The following is a 27,020-nucleotide window of genomic DNA, read 5'->3' as shown; positions in this document are numbered from 1 at the left end:
TGAAACCTTCAACCTGTTCCTAAGATTGGTCTTGATCAGATAGTACCTTCTAAATCCCCTCTCAGATTGATTGATTGATTGTTGGGGTTTAACGTCCGAGCAGCAATATTTCAGCTATATTCATATGATGAGCATGAAATGGATGATAAAATGAACATGAAATGATGATGAAATGAAAGATGGGATGGGACACAAGGATAATAAGGTCGTCAAATTTTGATTGCAACTAGAAAAAGGGGAGGGATGGGTAAGGTCGGGCAATTAAGCATCCTGTGGTGGAGCACGAAGGTTCCTACTCCTATCGAATATCACAGCAGAATTCTTTAACGTGCAAGGAATGTGGCATCTTTCCCAACACGGTGCACCACTATGGTTTGCGGTCAAGTTTTCTGTATTAGAGCCTGACAATCCCAGCATGTAACACACCAGGAGTACCCCATTCCACCACCTGGGGCACACATCCCAGAGTGCCTAGCCCCCCGTAGGTTTCTGAGCACTTTTGAGTCGCCTTTTACAACAAGCTTAGCGCTGCTGCATGCCTATTCTTTTCACACCCAGACCTGCACGGGGCAATCCCCTCTCAGTCACCAGAAGATAACACAGAAACTAGACAGATAAAAAGGAGGTTGGCCACATTGGCATAGCCAACTGTAGAATGTTGCACTCTGTAAGCGGTTGCACGGTGATATCTTACTGCTGGGTAGTACTTTTTTAGTGACCTTTGACCCCAGATCATGAGTAGAATTGAAGACGTTCGTAATCATTTGATTTCGTTTCAAGAAGAAAAGAGAATCGTAAAATAAATATTTACTGTTGATTAATACTTCATAACTGTCCGTGATTGCGTTAAAATTAATTGAAATCCATGAGATGACCAGTCACACAATCGGAGACATTGTTTTTGTGTGCATTTAAATTTCTAAAAATAGATAGCTAAATATACGTTGCGAGGTTCGTGAAGGGTTTGTTTTTAAAATAAGGATATATATAAGTTATATTTTAAACGTACTTAAAAGCAGAAATGTCTCGAGTCAACTTGAAGCTTTTTTTGGTGGTCGAAAATGACCGGCTGAAGTTGAGTGAGAACCCTGGGATATTTTGTGTGGTCTTAATGATCAAACGATTGATAAATTGTTATTTTAAAGGATTATAAACGATGCTCATATCAGGGATGCCAGGTTAACAACAATAGAATGTATGTCACACCTGGTTGAGTAGGTAATTACCAAGCTTGGGGTCATATACTTGTCGGAACGCAAGGCCAGGTGAAATTATGTAATTTTCGATTGACAGTTTTTTACAACATTGTTATTTAAGGTGACCAAAATTTATACGAAATACTTTTTGAATGGATTTTTTTCTATACACTTTTCAAATTTTAAGTGACGAAAACGATATAAAACATTTTCGTCATTTATGAAATCCTTTCGTAAATAGCAAAAATGATGAGCGCTAGCTTAGCCTATACTATACGCCAAAATGTGTTTCCCCACAGGGTTTCAAAGGCAACTTTGAGTGGTTGCAGCCACCCACTGAGCCACCTGAGCCAAACAACAAAATGCATGTAAAAAAAAAACACATGCACAGATGGTTAAATTTGTTCTAGGGAATATTCATGCTAAGTTCTGTTTCAAAACTCCCAGTAGTTTTCAAGAAGAAGATTTCCAAAGTTTAAAATGTAAAATCTGGCGAAAAAAATCTATTTCAGAACCTATCATGAATTAAAAACATGTCAAAGAAGGGCAATAACTCCAACATGGCTAAACAGATTTACATGAAAATATGAACAGAGATAGATCTCATCATGCTGAACATTTTACCATATGTCAGAATCTGGCTGAACATATTTTAGTTTTGGAAATAAATGTGAACACCCTTAGGAACACTCATACCAAGTTTGGTTCTAATTGGTCTGGTAGTGTCAGAGGAGAAGTTACATTAAAAAATAACGAAAAAATGTTGAAAAAAAGCAATAACTCAACGTGGCATAACAGATTTACATTAAAATTTAACCACTGATAGATCTCATCATGCTCAACTCTTTTACTCAGTCAGAATTTGGCTTTACTTACAGTTTATTGAGATACATGCATAAAACTTCTATCTGACCCCTATGTTTTATTTTTAGTAATGGCAGCCATGATTTTTAAAGGACAAAAAATCCCATCAGTTCTATGCATGATACCCAAAAGAACATTGTTATGAAAAGTCTGAGCTTTCTTTCTATATACAAAATATCACTAACGCAGATAACTATATAAAAGGATAATTTACTAAAACCAGGTACAAATGAATATCAAAGCTGGGATCTTCTAAGTACACCACTTCTTTGTACATAAAACATGTCATATACGGCAATATTACAAAGTGTCCCCTTTGAATTGTCCTCCATTTCGCTTCTGTTATTCCTTAAGGTGGAAGTTAACATCATATCCATGAAACTATGGGAAACGTAATAACTTCATTTAGGAAACGATAACACTAGGAAAAGCTGAATCACAACAAACATTCATACTACGTGTAAGTTTCGTTCAAATTGGTTGTTCAAAAGTTGTTTGGGAGGAGAAGAGTTTTTAATAATTGTTACAGACAACAACAGATGACAGAATTCAAGCGAAGGCAATAGATCACATGTCCCTTAGAGCGAGGTGAGCTATAAATGCAACAATTACAAAACAGCGTCGCTTCACAAAACTTATTCTGCTATTACTACAGTAACATAGGGTCTAAATATAAATCAGATGTGCTAGTGAATGTAGACATGGGAGTATTTACATGTACATGTAAAAAACATATTTTGAGGAAAATTCAATACCAATGCACAATCATTTTTCTAAGCCTCTAAAGAAATGGTGATCTACATGTACTATAGGATTCATTTGAAGTAGCCTTAAGTATTTTTTTCAAATGGTTAATGTTGATTATCCTATGTTAAAGATTTTTTCTTCACAAGTCTTCAGATATACATGTAACTTGCACATAAAATACATATGTACATGTAGAATTTCTACATAAAAAGTGTCGTATCTAATGCAGTGTGTACAACATAATGGAACTTGACCACTACTATGTTGTTCACAACAGTTAAAGAAAGATTTTAGTTCGACAATTTTTAAATACCATACAGAACTCCGCAATGTGTGATTGAATCAAAGAGAAAGGTGGGAACAATACATGCACATTGTATACACCCTGACTTGTGGATTGGGTAATGTATTACAGTATTGTAAGTACATGTAAATGTAAATTTGTCCATTCAGACTTCCGAATCTTTTTTGACTTAATAAAAATAAAACAATTTATATACATCATATATTTTGAAGTGGCTTTCATAGGGGGAAATTAGTTATACTAGTATTTGTTCAGTGACAAATAATAAAATGATTGTCAGTTGTCAAACCTAAATATCAAAACACTTCATTTAACAATAAAACTACTGTCTAACTCAAGGATTAAAATAGTTAAACTATGACAGACCATAATTTCAAACTTGTGTGAATAAATAACAATTTACCAAACAAAAGGTTGGCTTGAATTGCAAATTCCTATCAGCTGTAAGGAACAATAGGCAACCCTATACTGAAACCAGAAATTTGAAAATCATAATTTGATTTCAATGAAGTAATGTATTTTTGACCCTCAAAAGAAAGTCCTGCATTTGGCAGTTATGTAAATCATTTTCAACTTGAATAATATTTCTGATTGCTGGTACTTGAAAAGACTTAAATGTAACATTTATACATTTATCCAAAAAAAAAGCAAACTGAAAAATTTACAAAAAGCATACTTGGTCAATCTTAAGGATTGAGGAAAGTTCAAAACTGTTGACTGGACATTTGATGATTCAAGGTCCTACAGTAAGGTTAACAGCAGTACATGTACATGTACTTAGTTCAAGGACCAGGAGTGAGAACCCTTAATTTCTGAACTGCAACTATACCCTTTTAATGGACTCTATTGTGGACTCTATTTGAAATTCAGAGAAAGTCTGGACTATCCACTCTTAAATTTGAACACCTGATCATATCTTTGCAATACTGAACCCAACAAAACAATACAAAAAGACAATGTTGGTCATGTCTATATACTAAACAGTACCCTGAAAAACCAGGCATTTAGTGGGCAAGCTTTTAAAAATAATAGAATCCCTCATTTTGATCATCAAGCTTTACAATTTTTTAATCTTTACTCAAAGAAATAAAAACTTGTAACTGCAACACAAACACTACATTTTGATCATGTTTTTAAGTCGCTAATATTGTTAGCAACTTATTGCACTCATAAGTTTTGTACTTAATATTCGCGTATGATTTGCACAAATATAATTATATGCCATTAAGTGCTGCAGATCCTTGCCATGTTCACCACCATAGCGTCAAGTTCTAGCTTCATACAAGTAAAAAAATGTACCCCATGAGTTTTATACATTGTGTTTCGTGCTTGTACAAGAATGGAAATTTTACATGAAATAACTGGCTAGCTTTGAACATTACCCAGTTTCTGATTCAGGCACTGAGGCTCGTTATAAGACTATATACATTGTAGATCATATACACTAGCCAATCCCGATGTTTATGAATATTCATTGCCAGCTGCTTAATCTGTTTCATAAAGTGGTTCACCGGTCAATACAAAATGTACCATAAAATCGACTGAAAGATCGCTACAACCATGGAAGTATAATGTCTAGATATTATTGTTCCATGCTACAACCTACCTTTTTTTAAACATATAATACACATGTCTATGCGTGTTTCTTTTAGCTCTTATTAAAATGGGAAGTTAACATTAAAAGATAATGATAGGTTAGCATTGACTTTATGTAATATTACCCAGTTTCCAATTCATACAGGCATTCGTTACAATTCATTATATAAAGGTCATACATTATATATTATCAGGACACCGATATCTATATACATGTATATAGCCATTCAGATCATAAAGGTTACAAAAGAGTTTGCAATATCAAGGAAACCAAGATTTTAGTGGTAGTCACCTGATTTTAAAGCATATCGCATTTGTACCATTTTGGATGTTGAAAGTATGCCAAAATCAGTGACAGTGAATATTTGATGATTAGCAACTTTGAAGACTTCAGTCTTTGATTTAACTTTTGATACTTTAACTTCTATGATTCATGAAAGTTACCCAAACAACCAATAAGATACATTGTACTTATGCCACTTAACTCTGCTGTTGTGGCAAGTAGACTTTTCTGAGAAAAAAAAAACACTTCTGAATGAGTTCAAAACTGGAGGTCACTGCATAACTTATGAATGAGTTCAAAACTGGAGGTCACTGCATAAACAAAGTAATTTCCATTCCAGACGAGAATACATTGCCTTTATTCAATTACAATTGTAACCATGTTTCTTTTCAGAAAATACACAATGAACCAGTATTGTTTGTTACCTACATTTAAATTATGTAAATAAGATTTGTCTTTTATTCATTTTCAGTTGTATTATCTCCCTATGCTGGAATTAAACAATAGGGTACAAAATGTATGTAAGTCTTGTCATGTGACTCCGTGGTTTCATGTGAATAGGTCCTTATCTACCATTCAAATGCATGGATACTTTGTTATTTACAGACCACTGAAAGTGGTAACATCTTTTTTGTGTAGAAATACTGATTAAATGACAAATATATATTTCTACATGATAAAAATGATAAGCAAAGCAATAAATAGAAGGTTTTGCAATGTAATTCAGTATTCGCAGATCCGGGAAGTAAACAATAAAATTCAAATCGGTCGTCATATTTCAATACCTTTCACATAAAAAATTCCAGTAAGGAAAATGAAATTACATGTAGAACAAGCCTTACATGTACAAATCCCATATTTACATATATCTCTCTTAGCAGGCATTGAACAATATTTATCTTCCTTCATGCACTGCCACATCTACATATGATGATAAACTCTCTTATAAAATTCCAACAAAATTCATTGAGTATTTTAGAGAATGTACAGAGATTTACCATGTACATGTATTTATTTTTTGTACAATTATGTACATTTTATTACCTTAACCAGGGTTAGAAAATTGTGGACTGTGGCCAGTAAAATACCAAAAACTCAGGTCGCTGACGAAACCTTTGCAGAGAAGGACCACTACAGTGAGAGATGGACCAGCTGAATCTAATTCTTAGTGGTTGGACCACTACTGCGTAAAAGTTAGTGTCAACTTCTGCTTACTATGTAGGTTTAATTATCTCCCATGAAAGGCATGAGACAATACGATAATATTATTTTGTACCCTTTTCTTTCTTCATACTAATCTACAACTTATCTGTCTAGTTTCAGGCTTTCAAGCGCAAACTGGCTATCTCTGCTGTCATACTGTCAGATTTTTCCCCCCAAAAAAACACCAAAAAAAATCACTGATTTCCCCATTTAATATTTTGTTCCGAATGTTATTTCACAACTGATACTTTCTATTACATGTATATAACAAAACCAGCTTCAAAAAGTATCATGGTGAAGAACTGAATGGCACTGACTGAAACTGGATATGTAAGAGACATTCTAATAATGTTTTCCTATTAACGATCTATAAGTTATCTTTTGGCACTGCATGGTATAATCTTTTTGATACACCTTGTTCTGAACTTGGGGATGTGAAAAAAACACATTAAAATATTTTGAAAATCACAAAATCTAAGGAGCCCCAAGTTCTCCCTTCTCACAGCTCTGATACATGTATGATGTGATGCCTGGCCGCCTTAAAAGGTTCATAAAAAGCCATCATTTAGTTGGGATTACAAGACACAAGTGTGTAGGCAGACAGACAGGGCCATATAAATACAGTACCCCCTGAAATTCATAATAAGGTAAAACTATCAGTTTATCAAATTCAAAACTCACCATGAAATAATGCAAAAAATATCAGGAGTTGCATTACTTGTTTTTCCATTCTTTCTTGTAATAACAATCCTAAACGGTAGAAAATTCCATAAATAAGATTTAATTAATGACCAAACTGTCTACAATAGTCGTTTGATAGTATAAAGCACTGATGCTTTCCTTGGGATAAAAACCCTCCTGCAATAAAAAAAAAAAACAAGATATTATTTAAATGATAAAAAATAGTGCTATACATATACATTGCATGGCCCCTGCCCAATCCAGTCTCTGTTAGAAAAAAGGGCATACCAGTACATACATTTAAACCATTAAAATAATATTTTAATACTGTTGTTTTTTTAAATGTTCTAAATCCTGGGATAATTTATGAGATCAACAAATAAAGCAGAAATTGGCACAATCAGAAGTAAATATACAGTAAAAAAAAGAAATGTAACAGTAAAATCTGGATATGAATTAGCAGAAATCTGCTATTATTTTTATTATCAAGTATTGGTTGTTATGATCCTATTTTGGAATGTTTAGTGGTTGTAAACAAATCTCCCCACTGACGACCTAAAACCCTTTCAGAATCTTTCTTCTCGTGGAAGACTGGTGGAACTATCTATTTTAACTAACGAAATGTTAGTGGTGAAATTAAAAACATCGGCGTCATCGTTAAAGATTTCCAAAAAAATATCGAGCACTGCCACTGGTCATGCGATCGCAAGTCTACATGTAAACCCTCTCCAGTTGTATAGTGTAATAGTGGGATTTGTGACTGTGCATTTTTGTGATCAAACATGACAAATTTCATTCTGAACTCACACGCGTAAATGTTATTTTAGCAACGAACGGAAAGTTTCGTAACTTCAAATGCGAATAACACCTAAAAAATAACATTTTTATTGAATAATAGTGTAGCTTCACTCAGATTTCCCTTAGATCCATTTGCACGTTCTTTTAAGTTCATGTTTAATCACCATGATTGTTAAGCAAACGTGTTTTACAAACTTACCCCAAATTAATTGCAAACGGAGCACTATCTCGACAAACAGTTGTTGAAGTATCGTATTTCCAACCGGAAATTAACTCTGAAATGGGATAAAAGTACTTACATTCAAGAGTGATTGTCAATTTAACGTTGAAAGGCGCTTTTCACTAATAATGACGCATGCAATCAACGTTTATTTCAATTGTTTGTTCATGATGAAATCATGTATGGTTTCTTTTAAAGACTCAGAGCTACTTATATTACCTTTAAAAGGGGGTTTGTAAACATAATGGAATGGCAAACATAATCTCTAAATTTGGGTTCTACCAAAAAGCGTCCAATGCGCCCAGAGAGTTTAAAAAGCGTCCGGAGAGTACAAATACATAATCCACAGCTATTATGAGATATAAAGAGAAAGAGTATGGTGAATATGTCAAGGACACAACACTCCAACCGAGATGAAAAATGTCAGATAAGAATTATAGAAAGAGTAATCAAGGGAACCAAGGTTATAGCGGTAATCAAAAGAATGCAATCCAGGGACAAAGACCAGACATGGAAAACAGACATACACAACGAAGAACATAAAGTAATTAAAATCATACATACAAAGCAACAAAAGCAAATGAGCAACCCGGACTCCACTAAAAACTGGGAGCATGGACCAGGTGCACCGGTAGGGTAAGCGTCCTCTGTTTTTCTAGAAACACCCACCGAGTTGCTCATAAAAAGTCAAGTGCGGGATAGACAAACGAGGAGAGGACAACTATGACCCGTTGAATAAATCAGTTTTCATGGTGCAGGTGGATAAACCATAACGATCCACGAGTTCATGATGACGACCATAAAACTTCTGTAGTGATGACTTCAATCTTGTAGCAACATAACCCTGTTCCAGAAGCCTATTTGTTAGAGTTCTAGCGCGAAACAAAAAGTCTGCGTAGTTGGCATAACGTATGAGTTATGATATGAACACTCCATACGCAGGTGCTGAAGGGATGTTGCCAAAGATGAAAGGAAAGTCAGAAGCATCACAGTATATATATAAGCGTTATTTTCCTGATTCCACGGTATATTATCAGAGACCTCTAAGTTACAAGTCTATGATATTATTTCCGCTTTGCATCATTTTCATAAAATATTGCAATTATTACATTTGGTATTGTATATTTTCCATTTAAACTTTTTTTACGAAATTTTGGATGTCCGACAACTAATTAGGGATAAAACACAAATGTATTTTGTATTTACAGTTTCTGTGTTAATAAATGGTGATGTTACCGGATCCATTTTGTATAAAAACAAATGCTTTTAACATAGACCTGTAGTTAAATTTGATTGATCCATAGCACTACCTGTTTTTATGATATTGCCCACACAATCACTAACTATTTAAAAAGTTGTTTTCATTGGGAAGATTATCGGATCATAGTCAATATTAATTGGTCAAATATCCATGAGGTATTTGCCTAAATTTGTTCACCTTTAAATAAAAAAATACATACAAAAATATGGTTATACGTACTTTTTCTTTCAGAGTATGGGTTAACCGACAACTAATTAACTGAAAGAACACGAGAATTTTCATATACGCGGGCTTATATCATCATGCACCACGCACGTCTTTAAAGCCATGGAATAAAACGTGGCGTTTGCATTTACCGTTTCCGCGTTTTTACACAGATTTTGCACAGATTTCACAAAATTTTCCAAACCCCGGAAACCTGTCCATTGATCTGCCACCGAATACAATTTATTTCCCCACGGTAGGGTCAGGGGCATAACGTTTTGACTGTCTATATATACGTTTTTATTTCAAATTTACTTTTTTATGTACAAGCACACATACAAAACTTCAAATTCAAAAGTATTAACAAAAGTGACTACAGCTCTTGAACTAAAACAGCTGTGTAATTTTACTGGTATTTGCAGCAGTGATATGGGCTTCCCACTGCTGTTGTTAACTTTTTGAATAGTTTTTCATGAAAAGAAAAAAAATAGGGCATCTAATGGGACATTACATAATACCCCGCCGTTGCAAAAAGGTTTTTTTTAAACAAATCCGATCAAACTGAAATCCGAAATTCATCTCATTCTGCATTTTATAATATTTAATGACTTTACAAAGTTTGTATATGATTCTTCCATATCTTCCACAGTAATCAATAGAAACCGTCGGGGCGGACAAACGGACGGACGGACACGCAACTTTACGGAAGGTTTCATATAATGGCTTGACACTTCGAGTAGCGGGGTTTAAAAATCAAGGGAACCAGGATTCGAACGGTAATCTAAAGAATATAACCAAATGATAACAAATAGACGAGGAAAATAGCCACAGACAACAAGGAACAAGAACTAACAAAAATAACACGTACAAACAACAAAAAATCAGTGCATGCTATATATCTAGACTTCATAAGACTTTTGGTGTTATTCACGAATGGTAAGCCCACAACTGGAGTACAGTCAGTGATTTAGAAAAACGAGGCCAATAGAAAATATCTTAAGACGTGCTACTAAATAAGGTATTTAATTTCTACAGAACGAAGAAATCTTCACATTAAGAACGACTAGGTGCTATATTAAAGTTGTCGATTTAACACCACTAACATTGGAATAAACTATGTTTTTCTTGTAGGAATGAGCTGCCGAGACAACCATGCAATATCCATGCATGCACCATTATCATATATCTGGAATATTGAAAATTCATACTCTTTCATATATCATTTTCACAAAAAGTATGGTTATTGGTTTCTCACGTACTTATGGTATAATTAGTAAGTCGATAACATAAAATCTATCATAAACTCATCTTAATTTCACGATCTTATCATTTATCACAAACTTGAAATAAGACCCTTATTAGCGGCTCATCCTCACAGAGAGGGGAGGTCAAATCACCTTATCAATTTGAAAAATTTGATAAAATAGCATATTTTTGTGTGTAAACGCATTTTTTGTCCCCATGTACCCCTTAGGTGATTCTCTGGATCCGCCACTGATCCTTAATACATGATATATAGTAGAGTAAACGTACTGTTTTTTCTAGAAACACACCCGTGTTACTCAAGTCTTTATGTCACGTCATATATTAATATCTTTATTAACGATATATTTCACTTTATTATAAGTGATTTATATAACAATGCTAATGACAATAAATTATCATATAACACCAATGATCTACACAATATTGTAAACACTCTAGAACAGGAGAGTAGTATTTTAATCAAATGGTTCTCAGACAATCATATGAAAGTCAATTAATCCTGAAAATTGACTATCTAAAGATTTACGCCATTCTTCTATAATTTTGATAAAAATACCTTGACAACTGGTCTAAAATCAGAGAAGAAAATGTTAAATTTGTTTAAAAAAAAAATCACATATCTGAGATTCAACAGCTCTTTCATGAAGTCTTGAAATGGTTGGCAGTACACTAACTGGTCTGTAGTGTCATTTTTCTACTGTGCTGTTTTTCTTATGAATTGGTACTATTTTTAATTTGTCTGGAAAAACTGAAAATTCAAAGGTCATGTTGATCAGGTTGGTGATTGGATGTTTTACTACTGGCGCAACTATTTTCAGAATTTTAGGTTAGACTTCATCAAAACCAGTAGCCTTTTTTACATTTATTTTGTTGAACTGTTTTTTTTTTTTGTTTTTTGTTTTTGTTTTTGTTTTTTTTTTGTGAATGCTTCTGCAATAGGTTTGAAGTTGTAATTCATTGGCATTTTCTTTGATTGGTGTTTCTTTGATTTTGGTAATGCTGGAGTGGTAGCTATCGATTTGACATGATTGCCCCATTTCCTATGTCTTTGGCTACATTGATAAATAAGCACTATCTTTAAAAAAAAGATAGCCGACGCAATAAAATTTGTTCTTTTTACTTATAATTTTCTTCATTTCATTCAGGAAATAACACGACTTGCAATTTCAATTCCCGATGCAATTTTTTCGAACGCGACTAAGTTATCAGTATTTGGCTAATCGGGAAACAGAATTTTGATCAGGTGACTTGCGTTTCTATGGGTCAAAGGGTAAAAATCGAAACTATACGGACTGTCCGAAAAAATCATTAAATACACAGCTAATATATTTCTGAATTGTTAACAGTTGATCGTTGTCTTTAATTACAATATCTGATTCAAAATGGCTACCTTTGTTTGTCAAAAACGGTTTATGATGGGCCGAAAGTCTTTACTTTTGGAACCACCTACACATCTTTCTATAAAATACTTTTTTGACAGATCCACGCTTGATCTTATTTACCAAATTTCTTTGTACTATATAATTTTCCCATGATTTAGAGTCTCTTTTGCTTTTAAATATATTATGGACAATTCTTTTCTTAAGTACAGCTTGCCGCAATTTGTGGTTCATAAAAGGAGCTTGTGCTTTTACAATATTTCTCCTTTTCAATGGCACATGCTTATTATATACATCCATGAAGCTGTTGTTAAAACATCATATGCTTCATTTTCCTTTGTATAATCTAAATTGTCTACATTTTACCAAGGAGTTAAATATAGATAGCTATATATAAAACCTTGGTCTGACTGCTCTAAGTCTCTTAAAAAAGGCTCACTATCAAAATTTTTTAAACTTCTATAAAATTTACTAGTTTTTTACTAGGTAGAATAAATGATTTATGCAAGCTCTGATTTGGTTTAAACAAGGATTTTTATAATCGAATAAAAATCCTTTGTTAACAATATTTGAAATAAATCAAGTACACAAATAATAAAAAGCCAATCTACTTTAAAATGTGCGTGGCTCTGTGTTGTGGTCCGATTTTGTTTAGATCCGATTTATCCTGATCGCTTATGTCAAGGTCAAGAAAACAAAACTGGAGGAAGGTATGGAATTAGAACGGGGACTAGGAAATGAATCCTAAAGAAAATTTGAACAAAATAACTGGAATAATATTACACGGCTTACTTTAAATAGTAACTTCTGATTATTCTAAAGTCTATTATCAGGCATCTTGACCTGCTGGTCACTTTGCCTTACATAACTTCATAAGTCAAATGTTGGTAAACTTAGTCTTGGTAAGTTAAGTGTGTACACGTTTATGTCTTGATTCACATACTGGTCACGAAGTAGTTCAATCGACTTTTTGTCCTCTCTTCTGAGATAAGCACATGCCAAAAATTTTAAGATAAAACGTCTAACAGATGACTAATATTTTGCAATTTTCATAGAGGAAGAAAATTTTTGTGAAAGGATTGGTGAGAATTGCTTCTGTCTTGAAAATGGCGAGATCTTCTCTCTGACTAATATAGCATGTACTCAACGTTCATTTATAAAAAACACTGAACTTTGTACTACACTGGTGATGTATCCACATTCTCTTCATATTTTCTCATTCCTCAGCCATAGTGAAGTCATGTTGTTGAATCGACAAAATGTTTTTTTTAAATTTGAAAACAAAGATATCATATTCAGTGTTAATTCCAGAAAATTGCCAGAGAGGGCGAAATAGGGGGTCATTTTCAGAATAAAGGGGGCCAATATGGCAGTATCATAAGGGGTCATTTTTTTATAACAGGAGAGATTCAACCAACAAATAAGTTACCCTCAGGTTTGTAGACACATAGTTTCATTTTAGGTGAGAGGGAACAGAGGTACATGTAAACACTCCAAATGAATAAAAACAGATACTAGTATATGTTTTTTTTTTATTATGGCATTGTGTTGATTCAAATAGTAATTCAATTTGATGTTGCAGCTCTGTTTAGGATCTTTCTGATCTTATTGGGATTGTATCCAACCTGATTCAGGCCCATGGACAATGAACAGTTTCATTTTCACTCGAAATTCTCTAGGTTCGCTGGCCATTTCCGTTTGTTTTCAGTCAGTCAGCTTATCTGAAATTGACTGGGTCCCATCAATAGGATCAGGGGAAATGATCCTGTCCCCTGCACACTGCCTGCAGTATCCCTAAATCGTTTTTGACCTGAGAAAAGTTTTAACTTTTGTTTCTCATGTTTACTACGAAAAGGTCAAGGCCATTGGAGGTTTTAAATGACAGATACACATCCGGATACGGTACCAAAAAAACTGGAAATTCAGAGATCAACCTACAGAAAACTGTGTGCAAGCTGGGCTCACATGCTGCACTTTTTGTGTGTTATGCATAAATAACTGTGCCAATGATGCAAGGGTATAGTCTGGAATGAACACTGTATATTAAGTTCTTGTGTTATTTACCTCCATTATATGTCCTTTCATTTTTAATGGGAGAGCATGGTTTGACCGTCTGATTTATTCTTCTGCCACTGAGCATTGAACCCTTGACCACTGGGTGACAAGCCAGTGACAAACCGATTGTAAAGAATTAATGTTTTAGCCAAGTCAATTAACTGGCTATTTTAATCAACTACTTACATGGTACAACTATGCAGGTAGGCCGCTCTGCTACACTCCCCCCCCCTATACACACACATACACATTAAGAGTACATTTCATGCTAAAAATCTAGCTATCCAAACCCAGTGGGTTTTTTTAGTTGGGCCCCAAATGTAACTGCACAGCAGGATTTGTTTTGCACAATTGCATTGTTGCCACTGAGAATTGAACCCTAGACTGCCCAGTACACAAGCCAGCAATGAACTAATTTGGCTGAAGAATTAATCCTTTAGCCCAGTCAATAGGGTATGTAAGTCTCGTCACATGACTCCGTGATTTCATGAAAATGGGTCCTCATCTCCCATTCAAATGCATAGAGATTCGTCATTAACATAGCATTGAGTTCAACGTTGATAGCAAAATATATTTTTTGTGAAAAATACTGATAAAAAATGACAAATGTCTAGTTCTACTGGATTAAAATGTTAAGAAAAGCATAAAATAGAAGATTTTGCATAGTGATACAGCATTTTAATTTCCGGAAAGTGAACAATAAAATGCAGACCTGTCTTTGGATTTCAATACGTTCTACATCTAAAATTCCGGAAGGAAAACTGAAACTAGACCGAGACTTACAAACCCTATTAACTGTCTATTTAAATCTTCTAGCAACTACAATGCTGGTTGGCCATCCTGTGCCATAATTTCATCATAAACTTTGCAAACTTTCTATGACAACCAGATTTTTAAAATCTTGACAAATCATATCAAAATATTCTTTGCCAGGTAATATTTTAATTATAGGGGACCTAAATGTCCATATGTGTTATAGCAATGACAACTAAATTATAAATGGATTAAATGTCAGTTTAGATGATTCTTTACATAACATGAAGATACATACAGGAATATAAAAACAAACCTAATGGTTATGTTCATAAAAGTAATTGACAGATGCTTGGTTAAGAAAAGTTTTTGGAAGTATTTTACTGTAAATGTATTAATTTTTTGTATTTTCGTGGTGGACTGAAAAACGTGAAAAATAGTACAGTACAGCTGGCAGCATAGTCTGATAAATGCCAGGTATACCTCTAATACCTGGCACAGCTCTTAGAAGTTTACCTCTGTTATTTCTTATATATTACTCATTAATTAATTAAAAAGATAGTTGTGGCATCCCAAGTAAATTTAGCATATTCACCTGGACAGGCACAAGTAGCTAAGTTAAATAGATGATTAGTGAAATGTTATTGAGTTATGATTAGAATTTTATGAAACAAAAACGTGAAGAAATTAATTCAATTTTTATCATAAAAAGAGTGAGAAGAATATTGACTTTGTAAGTCCTTATTATGGCTCATAAGAACATATCATGATACTGGACAGTCATTTCGTTAAAAAAAATATATAAGTCACAAAAAGTTGTATTTTCTTCCAATGCAGACAAATGATTTTATTTTTCAATTTTAAAAGGAAGTGAGTTTAAAAGTTAAAAATGTCAAGGTTTTAGTTTTCTATTTTGTACTCAAGATGAAATTGAAAAAAAAGGAAGTACATATAGACATATCCATCAGTATTAGGTTTGAAATAAAAGCAGTTTTGGCTGATGTTATTTTTAAAAAATTATGGAATATTGAAAATAAATTACACTTTATACCCATTCAAAGTGTAGCTAATGTCATTTTCTTCTCAAGAGTCCAGAGTTGGAACCTTTATTTCTTTTTTGAATAAAAAATGCAATATTATAAAACAATTTCATATGGATATACTACAAAGTAGGATGAATTAATAGATTTTTAATTTGCCTTAAAGTCCATTCTGTGTAATCTTTGACTGTACTACTAAGGAGGTTTTTGATGTCCTTCGCTACCCTGTCGGGTCTCGCACAGACGGCCAATTTAGTGGGTTTTAAATAAAATTGTTTATTTATTTTAATTGTATTTTTAACAAAATAAAATAAATAAGTAAATAAATAAATAATAAAAATTAAAAAATTAATAAATGTTCAGTAGAAAATTGTAATTGGGAAAAAAATGATAATAAGGAAATATGATTTGTGAATTATTGAAATGTTGGTTATTAAATAAAAAAATACTACATGATTTTTGAAAAGTAAAATTAAATAGGACCATGTAGAGGAGGAAAATGCCAAGTCAGATGGAGAAGAGCCAAGGACGGCCATCCGGACCCAGAAGATGGAAGAACTGTGTGATTGCCAAATAGTGTATGCGTTTTAGAGTCAAATGGGTGTGGTTTAGTGAATATCCAATGGTGCAGTGCAAATTTAATAATTGATTGTATTAGAAATTTAGTTACTTACCAAAGGTATATGCTTATTTAGAACACCGAAAAGTTTATGCTGAGCCAAAGAGTGTATGTAAATTTAGACTGGCTTGTCTAGCCGGATGTAGTTCCCGTATTTTACTATGCTAGTATGACATTAGTACGCAGTTTTACTAACACCACATGAGACCATTCAAGCCCATGCCTCTGGTGTCATCTGTGACTGTTTTATGACCTTAAACAAATCCTGTCAAACTGGCTCTAAATTCTCAATTACATAAAACAGTGGATGTACAAACTGAATTTCTAGAGTCTTTACCAGTAAATTTCTATAGAAATTTAAAACTTGAACAGTTTATTTTGCAATAAAAATCTTAAATTGTTACAATATATAAAAATAAAAATTATTACAATATATAAAAATAAAATAAATATACTAAAGATTTCTTTCTTGATTTTTGTTAAATTTTAGCCTCCAAATATAATTTCAATGGGTTTGTTCCGAAAGTATAAAATTCAGCCCCCAAAAATAAAATGTTTCAAATAAATCTGAAAATTGCATTGTTCACTAGTTGAATGTGTGGGCCTTCATATAAAACAAAGTTTCCTTTCAGTTCATGCATGTGTTGCATTTAAATTGTAGATGAAAATAACGCAAAATTAGAAAAAAAAATTGCCAATTTGTAATGAAATTGCTCATTTAGTGAGGCATTTTTATGTAGAACATATAGAGCACTTTTGTCAGACTTTTTGATATATATACAAAAAGAGTTCAGCATCATTACAACTCTTGACAAAATATTTTGTTGTTCAAAGCTTGTGTTCTATCATTTGGGATTAAAAAAACTACCCCGTATCCTCTCATTTTTTGTAAAAATTCTTTGAAAACTGAATAGAAGCAGCATTTTTAGCTCACTTGACTAAAGGCCATGTGAGCTATTGCCATCACTTGGTGTTCGTCGTCGTTAACAATTACACAAAATTCTTCTCCTCTGAAACTACTTGACCAATTGAACCAAACTTGGTATGAATATTCCTTGGGATATCCTGCATAGAATTGATGTGGGGATTTTTTATTTGACTAAAAATGGAACACAGTAGTTTTTCACTTATATCTCCAAAACTGTTAGGTTTAGCTAATTGTGACATAAATAGAAGTGTTCAGCATGATGAGATCTATCTAAAGTCAAACTATGGTTTTAATCTGTTTAGCCATGTTGGAGTTATTGCCCGTTTTTGACTTTTTTTTTTGCTATTTTTAATGTTAATTCTTTCAAAAATCTTCTCCTCTGACATTATTTGATCTATTGGAACCAAACTTGGTATGAATGTTCCTGGGTGTATCCTGGATAGAGCTGATATGGGGATTTTTGATCCGCCATGGCCGATATTACTAAAAATAGAACACAGGGTCAGACAGTAGTTTTTTGTACATATCTCCAATCCAAAACCGTTTGGTTTAGCCAAATTCTTTCTGTAGCTGAATGATCCTTATTATTAGGACTACAAAAGTCTTCAGCAATAAAAGTTGTCAGATGACTCCTTGTAAGAGTTATTGCCCTTGAAATGGGAAAAATGACCTTCTTTTTATACATTTTTCAGTCAATATCTTGAAAACTATGCTAGATTAAAAGAAACTTTCAATTGTTGAAATGATCCCTATGATAAGTCCTACCAAAAACTTATTGAGTCAAAATTGTTGGACAACTTCTTGTATTGCCTTTGAAAGGCAAAATTGAACCAGGTGTATAATTCAGGCTCTTGGGAGCCTCATGTTTTACCAAAATGTGACTCAGTTATGACACCACAGCTTGCAATTTCTGAATAATATTGTTTGTTGGGGTTTAACATCCGAGCAGCAATATTTCAGCTATATTCAGACGAGTTCTCATATAGGATTCAGCTATAATTCAAGCTTTTGAATATGCATATAGGAAATTTCAGAAAGTATTTTCAACAAAATAATTTGCCTGAAGTAGGGTTAACGACTGAAATATCAAGGCAAAAACTGGAAAGATAAAAAAAACCAAATGGTTTTGACTTACTACAGGCATTTCAGATGGAAATGGTGAGTTTAACACCTGCATGGTTGAATCATTGTGTTTCTTAGATTCAAATTTTAATTAAGAAAACAACTATAAACTCCCAAAAATACTTTAATAATATAACAAGCAACTCATAGCCATATGTTCCCTTGTCTGCAAAAAAGTTGAAGTGCAAAAGTTCCTTCACTCCTGTTTAGATTTGTCAAATCTAAACGGTGGTGCAATATGACCAACTACAAATGGTGACTAACAATCCTACAAAATTTGAACTAAATTCGTCTTATAGCCATATAGTCTTATAGTCCAAATGTAATTCCTTTTTTATAAAATCTCTTTTTAAAATCGGTAAATATGTTTAAGGCAATTATTCAGGTAAATTGTATTCTATCATTGCTGCAACTACAAAATCTACATCTTTTCATTGATATTTTATTATTGATAAACAGGAAGTGAAGAGGATTGTTTGTTTGTTGGGGTTTAACGTCCGAGCAGCAATATTTCAGCCATATTCAGATGAAGGAAGTGAAGAGGAGTAATTAAAATTAATAAAAAGTATCTTATACACATTTCTGATTTTATAATTGCAAATTACTTTTTGGGAAGGTTTAAAAGCATTTTAAAAAGTGAAATCATTGAACTGTGATTAATTACAGGTCTTTGGTGAAATGAAACCAAATTTGTAAATGTGTGTGAACTTGGACACTGTTAAACTGATGATCTACAGTTTATTTCTCTGAAATCGGTAGTAAATATTGACTTTCAGTTTATACATATTAGAAGAAAGCAATTCTAAATAATATAGCAAATGTTATTTTATGATTAAAGTATTATTTTACATCATGTATTCTTAGAAAATCTGTTCATGCTACATTTTTTACAAATGATGCTGAAAGCACTTTGATCAATGCATTTTTTATATTTCCTAAGAATCCATCTTCTTACATGTCATGCACACAATTTAGAAGTGTAATTCTATTCTACTTGATTTACATGTAGCATCTTCATACATATGCTTGATGATTTTAACTTTTTTTTCTTTCTATCTTTTATTTTTTGGACCCTGTCTTCAAGTTAGTCTAAAAAGTCCAAAATTAAACTTGATTCTATTTCAACAAAAAAAAAATGAATTTTAAGGGGTTCTTTGATATGCTGACTCTGTGGTTTCAGCATTTGAATACTGGTATTAGCTTAATTTTAAACAGTATTTATTACATAATCACATGAACTCTACAAAACATTCTAATTAGGATTCAGAAGCAAGTTTCAAAATATGTAACTTATACTGTCTCATGAAAAGAAAACATTAGTTTAACATTATTTAAGTATCAACGGCATCAGTAAATTTATATAAAACCATCAATTTGCCTAAGCTATGACTGTCAGTAACCAATCCAAGGGAGACAACTCAAGCAATCCAATAATTAAACCATTTACTTCTATGAAAATAAAATTGAAGACTTGTAAAAATATTTAATAGTTTTTGTCTTAACTCAAAGTTTTACATCAATATTGTTTAGCTTTTCTTAAGTTTCATGTCATTAATATACCCCCTGCTAACAAAGTTTGGGGGTATATAGAAATTACCCCATCTGTCCGTCTGTTTTGGGCATGGAAACAGAAAATGTAAAGTGGTTTCTATCTGACCACAACAACTTGACTTGGATCTCTTTAAAATTGTGCCCCAAAGTGCCATACCATCAAAGAAAGGCTGCAATTAATTTGTGGGAGTGGGGTGTGAGTATGGTATGATTTGTCCTGACGTCAGGAAAAAGGGACCAGAAACAAGCATTTTCATGATGTCCAGACAATAACTTGACTATGAGTAATATATATCTCAATTTAAATTGTACTACAAGATGACATACCACAGAAGGAAGTCTTGGATTGATTTTGGGGGTTGTGACTTTAGTCAATTGAGAATTAAGGGCCAGAAAGTGAAACAAGCATTTTTCTGATTTCTTGATGATAACTTGAGTAAACTTTAAATGAAATGGATCTCTTTCAAATAGTACCACATAGTGCCATACTGCAAAGGGAAGGGTGGGATTGACTTTGGAGGTTGTGACTGAAACCATTTGGGATTTAAGTTGAATTTGATTTTGGTCAAATTCTTATGCCATGTCAAATGTCGTATTGTAATCAAAATTCAAAGCTGTATTAAGTTAGAATAGTGTGTCAATTCTTACCCCATCTGTTCAGGGTTTGACTGCTATAGTTATATTTAATTGCAAGCTGTGAGGCATTTTATTGCATATAAGTGAACATTTAACAAACTGCACTCCATTTGTATTCACAATAGTTTTATTTTGTCTTTCCATAAACTTACAAATGAAAGTAGGTTGATATTTTTAACGTTTAGTGTTAAGTAGCTGATTCTTTACTTAGAGGGATTATGTATCTCACTATGTGAACAACTTCATTGTTGAATAAAACAATTAGTACTGCAATAGATGGTTTGCAAATTTGATGCACATATTAGATTTTTATATGCCTGTCAAAATTTTGATGGGACATATTATGGTATACAAATGTCTGGCGTCCATCTGTTAGTCATAAACATGTTGCACTATACTTGAGAACAACTTATCAAATTTTTTTTAAAACTTAACATAGTTGTTTCTTATGATAGTAAAATGGTCTGTATACTTTTTAGTGAAAATCAGTTTAATACTTTTCGAGTTCCAGGACTTAGGAACTAAAATATTGGTTTTTTTTTCACATGTCACGCTGTATCTCAAAAAGGATTTATGATTATTGCTTAAAACTTTACACACCTATTAGTTTTTAAGATCTGTATACATTTGGTGCTGATTCAATATTTTATTATCAAGTTATTGAATTTTTTATTGAGTTTTTTGTAAAAGAAGGATTTTTTTTCCACATTTCTTGCTGTATTAGGGGGATTCAGGAGGTGTATTAATCCTTAAGATATATGTTTTGGGTGGTTGTATCACCAAAAATCTTCCAAACCCCACCCCCACCCCCAGTTCATTTATTGATGGAATAGCCCTTAGAAAGAACCAATTTGGGGAATTAATTTAAGAGAAACATTATACCATGAACACTGAAAGATGTTGTAGCAATTTTTGTTTCTGTCTTTTATCAACATTCTATTTTATGGAACTTTAAAATTTTCAATATATGTAAAAACAAAATTTTCCTTGAAAAAATCATTGCTCCCTTCATCAGAATTATTGCTTCAATAACAATTTTTGTTTGTCTCTTATATAAACTTCCTATTGAGCTGGAATAAGGAATTAGTCAGGATATACTTAGCATGACATCCTGTACAACCTATTGTTATTCCAAAAACATTTATTATGTTATTTTCACAAGATGACAGCTTATCATGGGCTCGTTGTTTATTGGATATTGGGCTATAATTAGTATATGTTCAGTTTCAATTGTTTCAGAAAACTTTGCAGTAAAAAACTTTAAGTCACTATTCAAATGCAGAGCTAATCAGACTGGAATGATGTGTCTTTACTGGCAGAAATTGTTCAGGGTTCATATCAAGCTGCATTTTATTATATTTGTATGTCTGAAATATAAAGAGTATTCATGTCATTGTTGATAGACAAAAAATAGTTTTTTAATAGTACATGTGTAAAGATATATATCATAAAAAATTAGTTTTATTTGACTGTACTCTTTAATGTATGTTGATAAAATACATACATGTATAACAAGAATATGTATGGTGGATATGTCAAAGGGACAACAACCCCTCCTGGATGAAAATGTCAACCCAAGGCCACCAATTGGTCTTCAATGAACGATGAGGAAATCCTCACACCCAAGGGCATGCTGTAGCAGTCCCCAAAGCATCATTATGCACAGGTACAGGGAAAGAGTTGCCCTTGTATAGTCAAGTAACATATAAATAAACTAACGGTGATAATGAAACAAGACATACAGAGGCCAGAAATTGCTTACTCGGTGCAGGTGCAAAAAATATGGCGGGGTTCAAGTGTTTCGGTGTTATCACAACCCCCCTCTTTAAAATCTGGCCACTATGAAAAAAAATAATACACAATTAAATACACCTAAAAATCAGTTCAAAAAGGTCTGAGTCCCTTGTTACATTGGAAATAAAGAAACTGAATGTAAAATACACAAATGTACAAACTAAGGACCACTAGCAGTTAACTGATATTCCAGCTCCAGACCAGTTTAAACTTACAAAAAGTTATGTCCCCATCCTATGTAAAATAAATCTCAGTTCTTCCCATGCAGAGTTGAGAACCACAGTACATCATAAGTCATACAATAAGGACACAACCCATGTCATGCTAAAAACTGCTTTTATGTAGAATGTTTTAATTTGTATGTAAAGACCCTATGAGCAAATCAAGGATAAAATGCATTCATGTATACCTGCATTGTATTACTTAGGCTATATTCAGTTAGTCAGCTTTATAAAATATTTTTACATAATTCCCAATGCCTGGATACAATAATAAATGTTAAAAAATAATGACAAAAACATAGGTATGTCCTAGTATATATGTATATATGCAAATCAAGTTTCCCTTGATGCAATTTAAATTTAAAAAAAATGGAGCCTTTACATGTATGTCAAACATACATATGTTTTCCACATAAATAAAATATACAACAGTGTTTGATAAATTATACCTGTAAGATAATAAGTTGATAAAATCAATTCATAAAAATAAAGTTACATTAGTAACAACTTGAGTTACTATGACATAAAAATAAAGATATGGATTTTAAATAGATGTTTATACAAACTTAAAGTTTAGTAGGATGTAAAACATCAAAGTTGCTTTAATGTGTGTTAATAAGCAATAAGTTTAAAAACCAGGATTTCAATAACGGAAATCGTGACATATAGTAGTTTTTCTTTTCTTAAGGACTGTACTGACCCTTGACCTACAAGAGTCATGTCCAATCAGAATCCATTAATCATTATGTTGACATTTATTTGGTAACGTGACACAGTCATAGGGTATGATAAACATTTGAAACAGGTGATTTTCATTTAAACTGATTGCAACTGCCACATCATCAAAGTACTAGGTAAGGAAAACATCATTTTACCAATATACCTTATCTCTCTGATAGGATTTGTTATAGCAAACTTACATGTGTAGTATGTACAAAATGTCCATGTAATTTTTATTGTGTTTTATTTGTATGTAATATGTAAGATAACAGCCCTTTAGTACTATTATACAAAATTTCTCCAAATGCAATAAGAATTTATACTTTTACTAAATATAAACCAGTTTTTGATAGCATGGACCAGGGATATTTATGTGTTAACCACATGTCCAGTCTGTGTTAATATAAGTGTTGCATTTTGTAACAGTGATAACAAAAGTGATATAATGAAGGTTGACTATGATACCACCATAAATGACTGGTATGAGTGATATAATGAATTGAAGTTACATAGCTTTGATACATCCAAAATGTAGAAAACCACAATCTAAGTTAAGTTGGATCTGATTCTCAATCTTGTAGCCTTTTACTGATATGCCTTGGCTTCAGAGACTTTCCAATCATCTTCATGCAGTTAGTAACCTCAAGACTGCTGCAGTCATCATCTATCAGGATGTCGGTAAACGATGCAAACTGGAGATCATATTTTTATTGTATTAAGAAAGTCATTGGCAAGCCCTTTAATAACATTTGCCATGAAATGCTTTGAACTTGAAAGTTAAAAGTAGAGAAAATATGTATACTAGAATTATTAAAATTAATTTTTACAATAAAATGGAGGACGTCTTGTTAATAGTGGTGTTAATTATGATGTCATAATTGTTTAATAACCAATGCTGTCCTTAAATTGGTTGTATTAAAAGTACTGAATGGCATCATAACTGTGTATATTTTAATTTAACTTCAAATTTTCTTTTTATTTCATCAAAATACATTTTTTGTCTGATATTATTACTATCACCTCAACCCTGGACAATTGTAAAATGTTCATGTCACAGATTGAATACATTCTAGCCAAGGGATTTATTTTTTTATCATTCTAAGGGTGACAAGTTAAATTTGCATATAGCTAAAAACCCAAACTAATTTTGTAACAACGGTTGAGTTCTAAAACTTATCTTTTACTTCTGAAAATTTTAAAAACTTAAGAGATTGTTTGATAATTACAAAAAATAAACAAACTTAACTAAGACATGTACCAGAATCTGCAATAACAAATTGAGTGTGGATAAAAAGTATAGAACACTAAAAATAAATTTTATAGAGCTTGGACAAATGAACAAGAAGTTTTGACTCCCAATGTTTTAGTGTCTTTGGCAGTACTTATTTTTTGCTCTCCTGGGCCAAAAGGCCATTTGAGCTATTGCCATCAATTGGCATCCATCCTCCGTTGTTGTCTTTGTTAACAATTTTTTGAAACTCCTCTCCTCTGAAACTACTAGATCAGTCAGAACCATACTTGGTATGAGTGTTCCTTATGGTATTCTGCATAGAACTGATGTGGGAATTTTTATCTGTCAAAAAACATGGCCACAGTTACTAAAAATAGAACATTGGGGTCAGACAAGTTTTTTCACATATACTTCTATAACTGTTAGGTTTAGCCTATTTCTGACTGGCCAAAAATTTTAAGCATGATGAGATCTTACTGTAGTCAAATTTTTGTTTTAATCTGTTTAGTCAAGTAGGAGTTATTGCCCTTTTTCGATGTTTTTATTTCTATTTTTAATTTTTTTTTCTTTCAAAAATCTTCTCTGACATTACTTGACCAAGTAGAACCAAACTTGGTATAATTGTTCTTTAGGGTATTTAGCATGGAATTGGTTTGGGGATTTTTGATTCATCGAAAAACATGGCTGCTGTTACTAAAAATAGAACAAAGGGGTACATATTTTTTGCTGATATGTTTGCAATACCATTAAGTTGAGCCATATTCTGACTTGGTAAAAGTGTGCAGCATGATGAGATCTATCTCTGGTCAAATTTCCATTGAATTTTCTAAATGGACAACTTTTTACCTGTCCTTTCTTGCCCCTTTCAGCTATAGTCCCTTTTTTCAAGGATTTAATAAATGTAAGAAAATGTAAAAGTGTGATGCTGGGATGTATGCGGTTTCCTAATTTATATTAGATAGAAAGAAACTTTCAATTGCTGAAATGATCCTTATGATAAGGCATATGAAAGTCTGCCAATATCTTGAAAACTAGTAATAGATTGATGAAATGATCCTTATAATAAGTCCTACCAAAGTCGTCTGGAATCAAAATTGTTGTCAAACTACTCCTTGTTAGAGTTTTTGCCCTTGAAAGGCAAATATTTAACCAGGTGAGTGATTCAGGCTCCTGTCTTCATTTGGTTCGATATTCTGAAATTTTAAAGGGATTGTTAAGGTTTTTAAAGGGATAAAAGTTTGTTAAGAAATAGGAGGGAATGTATATTATGGTAGTATAGGTAGGTATGTTTGTTAAGAAATAGGAGGGAAGTGTGATTATTAGAAAATTTGGAGTTTGTATTACAGTAAAGGTATATAAAAATGGTCTCTCTACAAGTATACCACATCTTGCTTGAATCAATAAAATATTTATTCAGTATTTATGATTTTATTTAGTTGACACAGTTTCCATGACTGCTTATTGATCACTTAGTTTAAATGGAAGTTTCAGTATTGATTTAATAGAAGAAATTGGACTTCAGAAAGTAGCACAAGATATAGAATTATATATCTTTTTTTTTTATTTTTTAATTGTACCAAATTAGCAATGTTATCAAATATTTATGTGTGTTTTAGTTTTTTATATCCTTACCGGTATGTATCTAAATGAGCATGATTTATTTCTATGTGAGAGTGTAACTTAAGGCAAAATGCATCTTTAATGGCTACTGGTACATGAATGTATTTGTATAAATCTATAACTAATTAATACATTTAAGTGTAACATTACTTAAAGAATACTGATATTTATGATTAGTGGATGGAACGTAACTCTGTATTTGTCTGAAGTGCTGTAGTTTTAGACCATCACTGCAAAACTGCTGGTGTATAAAATTGACGATTTTTGACTAGCTTAATGTGGAGTTTCATTACCTTTGGTAGAACCCTACAGGCACTGAAAATACTAGGTTTAAAGAGTTCTTTGAATTTTACGATTTTGATTTTGTCGCCATTTTTTGCTGTTAATGCCATTGAAACTATATGTTACCTCGATAAAATTAATTTGCATATACCGAGGCTAAGTACACATAAAGAAAAACAATCGATGCTACTGCAATACAGAGTCAAGTATAGGGCATTTGAAAATATGTGTCTCAACATAAATTCTATCCGATTTCTTTAGAATTAATGTCGCGTTACTTATATATAGCATTTGATATTCTAATGGGAATCTGGGTATATGGGCTATGTAAAGTCACTTTCTTAGTCGATCCAATTCCCAGAAATTTATTTATGTGGATAATACATGGTATCTTATTATCTCTGTATATTTCTTACTGACTCACTGACTTAATTGAATTGCTGACG

The 27,020-nt window shown here is 32.5% G+C and overlaps 2 protein-coding genes across 6 annotated transcripts in view; one reads left to right on the top strand and one right to left on the bottom strand.

The window, feature by feature from the left end:
- The window catches only part of LOC148628410 (laminin subunit beta-1-like), a 55,521-nt gene extending 47,429 nt beyond the window's left edge, over positions 1 to 8,092 (bottom strand). Inside the window, exons 1-2 of one of the 2 annotated variants that reach the window (XM_088586985.1) lie at positions 7,972 to 8,092; positions 6,875 to 7,051 (exon numbers count right to left, since the gene is read on the bottom strand). In XM_088586985.1, the coding sequence (XP_088443111.1) occupies positions 6,875 to 6,923 (49 nt within the window). In that variant the 5' untranslated portion in view covers positions 6,924 to 7,051; positions 7,972 to 8,092. Of the gene's footprint in view, positions 1 to 6,874; positions 7,052 to 7,871 lie in introns of both variants that reach the window. The other variant, XM_088586976.1, reaches the window with a different exon arrangement.
- A 4,582-nt stretch (positions 8,093 to 12,674) lies between these two features.
- The window catches only part of LOC148628409 (5-aminolevulinate synthase, erythroid-specific, mitochondrial-like), a 31,817-nt gene continuing 17,471 nt past the window's right edge, over positions 12,675 to 27,020 (top strand). The window contains exon 1 of one of the 4 annotated variants that reach the window (XM_088586904.1): positions 12,675 to 12,712. The gene's annotated coding sequence lies outside the window, so the exon portion shown is untranslated. Of the gene's footprint in view, positions 12,713 to 23,470; positions 23,576 to 27,020 lie in introns of those variants that run through there. The other 3 variants (XM_088586924.1, XM_088586915.1, XM_088586898.1) reach the window with 3 other exon arrangements.

The sequence above is a fragment of the Perna viridis genome, chromosome 1, assembly GCF_037379345.1.
Source record: "Perna viridis isolate PV_CMFRI_1.1 ecotype Kerala chromosome 1, ASM3737934v1, whole genome shotgun sequence".
Lineage (NCBI taxonomy): Eukaryota > Metazoa > Mollusca > Bivalvia > Mytilida > Mytilidae > Perna > Perna viridis.
This window is presented reverse-complemented; position numbering and strand designations above follow the sequence as displayed.